The following is a 2,736-nucleotide window of genomic DNA, read 5'->3' on the forward strand; positions in this document are numbered from 1 at the left end:
TCAAACAAATAATAGTACGACTATAAGTATTAATTTATACATAATTACATAGCACTGATCAAATACAAATACACAATAATAAAATAGAAACACATGCGTTACGTATTTACAATTTTACATATAACAATTTGATTCATCATAATCAAAGAGATTCAATTGTTTTATGTCCTTGATTACTTTATATATTTTTAATATTGAACTAACAAATATTTGTGCATAGTATGAACCAATATGATGAGAGAAAATGGTATCACATTTAAAGCAATAGAAATGTATTTATATGATAACCACGTCTCTTTATATAATTTATAAAATGATGGTTATTAACTTTTGACTATTTAAATAGAGAACTACGGAAGCTTTATAAACCTGTTTTACCGTAGAAACTAAAATACATTTCATAAATTTATAAAATATTTACATTCAATACGTAATAGCAAAGAACATTTGACTCAGCGGTATCTGACTATCTGGTGATGTATTAGGTGTCATTTGTCTTTCGAGGTCAAGGATTCAACTACACAATAGACAGATTACGCGTACTTAAAAGGTAATTGTTAAATATTTAAAAAAAATAAAAATATGTAGTATGTATCAATCAATATTTTAATTTCACAATACGGATTTATCTAACCAACCTTTTTAGCTTCTATGTACCTTCCTCAACCCATACCACCTTCATGTTTATAAATAATAATCTCAAACCCTCAACTGACCAATTAATCAGCCCATCACTTCTCCGTTAACAAACTCCGTCAAACCATCACGACTCCGTCAAACAATTAATGACGTCGTTAGGGCTCCGTCACGGAACAATCACCGATTCCGTGATCTGCCGTTATCTCAATAACCGTTCGCACCGTGTTTCCGGCTTCACACCTCTCGCCGGAAAACTTCCTAACCGTAAAATTTTCACGGCCGTTAACGCGTGTGATTCCGGTCATCGTTCCGATTTATCTCTAATTGATAATAATAACAATTATAACAATAATAATTACAATAAGCGTAATGATCGTACCTCAATTGAGATCCCTAGGGTTTCCGATACGTTCGACGAGTGGATGCATAAATCCGTAACGGATATCGTCAAAAACCTAACGCAAACACCGTTGCTGGTTCAGATCTACGCCGACGGCGAGGTGAACACGAATAAAGCCTCGCCGGAGAACGGCTGGACGAGTACGCCGTCGCTTGAAGGAGTCATTCTCGTCGAAGAGCTCACCGGAGACACCGATCCGGAATATTCCGGCGAATATTCCGACGGAGTTAGGGTTTATGGAGTGTTGATTCAGGATAAATGTAGGAGTACGTGTTATTTGTTGAAGACTTGTAGTGTGAATGGTGGAGGATTAGGGTTTATGTGCACTCATTTTTGCCTGATGAAGGTTCAGAGCTTTCATGAGAGTGTGTTTTCGCAGTTTAGTGATGGTTGGTTGGTACAGTGAGAGTTTGGAAAGGTGGTGGAATTTGAAGGGCTGAAAGTGTAAGTTGTGAATAGTTATGGATGTAATTGGGGCTAATGATTTAAATTATTGGTGGGCTAATGAAATTGGTTAAGATTAGTTGGTTGGGAATTCGGTAGGTATCGTTTATTGGTTTAGTTATGATAACAGATATTATTAGTTCGTATCGTATTAAAAATTTGTGGGGTTGTTTGTGTGACTTAATGGAACTTGAAGGTTACCAGATAAGAATAGTTGAATTTGTGAAATTTTTCATTGTGTAATCAATTGAAATTTGTGAGGTAGAATACATAAATAGTTTTGACATGGCGGTTGGCCTTCTAATCTAACGGTATGAGAGTGATGGTTAACGCTTGAGATCTTATAGTCTCAAGTTTGAAATATGACTCAATGAAGTTTTTCACAGATGCGACTTTCCTCAATGGTGTTCGTGGGTTAGACACAACTGTAACGTCAAAACTAGTATGGATGGTTGACATCCCGTGCCAGATTTATTTCGGGTAGTTTCAAAGACATGGATTCAATTCTAATCTTTTAACTTTTAATATTAATTATACTTATAACTATAATTGGATGGCTATTGTTTGTGATTTAATGAACGTGTATTAGTCTAAATTCATCAACACATGCTGGTTTATATGCTGATAGCTAAAACACAAAGAAGACAATAAGTGAGTTTGGGGTGAAAAAATAGGAATAAATGAATTTGTACAAAAGGACATATGTTTGTTAAGTGATTGTAAGTTTAAGAGAACTATGCAAACCAAACATGATGATAAAGGTTTAGTAAGTATGTCGTTTTTTGGTTCATGTAACGTCTTTGATGAACATGCCGTGCTCCAATTGTACTAAATTTAATCATAATCGACTAGTCAAGCGTCAACCTCCAAACTAGATTAACACCCAAAATGATAAAAGAGACCGAGCTGTCTTACCTTTTATCTTTCTTCTCTTATTATGTAAAGTGGGTCCATCTTGTCAACTTTAGTTTTTAAAAACCGTAGCAATTTTAGTTATATATCATTTTCACACTCGTTTACAAACCAAGCATCAAGTAAATTATTAGCAAATTACAACCACTAAAACAATAACAATGTGTATAGTATTATTGATTATTGCAAAATCTCATTAGCTTTCATGAACAAGTTAACAAAATCTATGCTTTTTGCCATACAATCAGCAAAATCACAAGACTAAAACAAGCACACATGATCAGAATCTAAATGTCACAACTCACAAAGAAACTAAACTAAAAACTAGTATCACAAATAAC

The 2,736-nt window shown here is 34.2% G+C and overlaps 1 protein-coding gene across 1 annotated transcript; it reads left to right on the forward strand.

Moving 5' to 3' along the window:
* The first annotated feature begins 718 nt into the window (after window positions 1–718).
* LOC143558840 (uncharacterized) lies at window positions 719–1,497 on the forward strand. The gene has a single exon (XM_077047598.1). The coding sequence runs from the start codon at window positions 786–788 to the stop codon at window positions 1,443–1,445; it is 660 nt and encodes a 219-aa protein (XP_076903713.1). The 5' UTR covers window positions 719–785; the 3' UTR covers window positions 1,446–1,497.
* The last annotated feature ends 1,239 nt before the right edge of the window (window positions 1,498–2,736 follow it).

This window comes from Bidens hawaiensis, unplaced genomic scaffold (assembly GCF_021521415.1).
Source record: "Bidens hawaiensis isolate Kalapana, Puna unplaced genomic scaffold, B.hawaiensis_p1.1 tig00019661_1, whole genome shotgun sequence".
Classification (NCBI taxonomy): Eukaryota; Viridiplantae; Streptophyta; class Magnoliopsida; order Asterales; family Asteraceae; genus Bidens; species Bidens hawaiensis.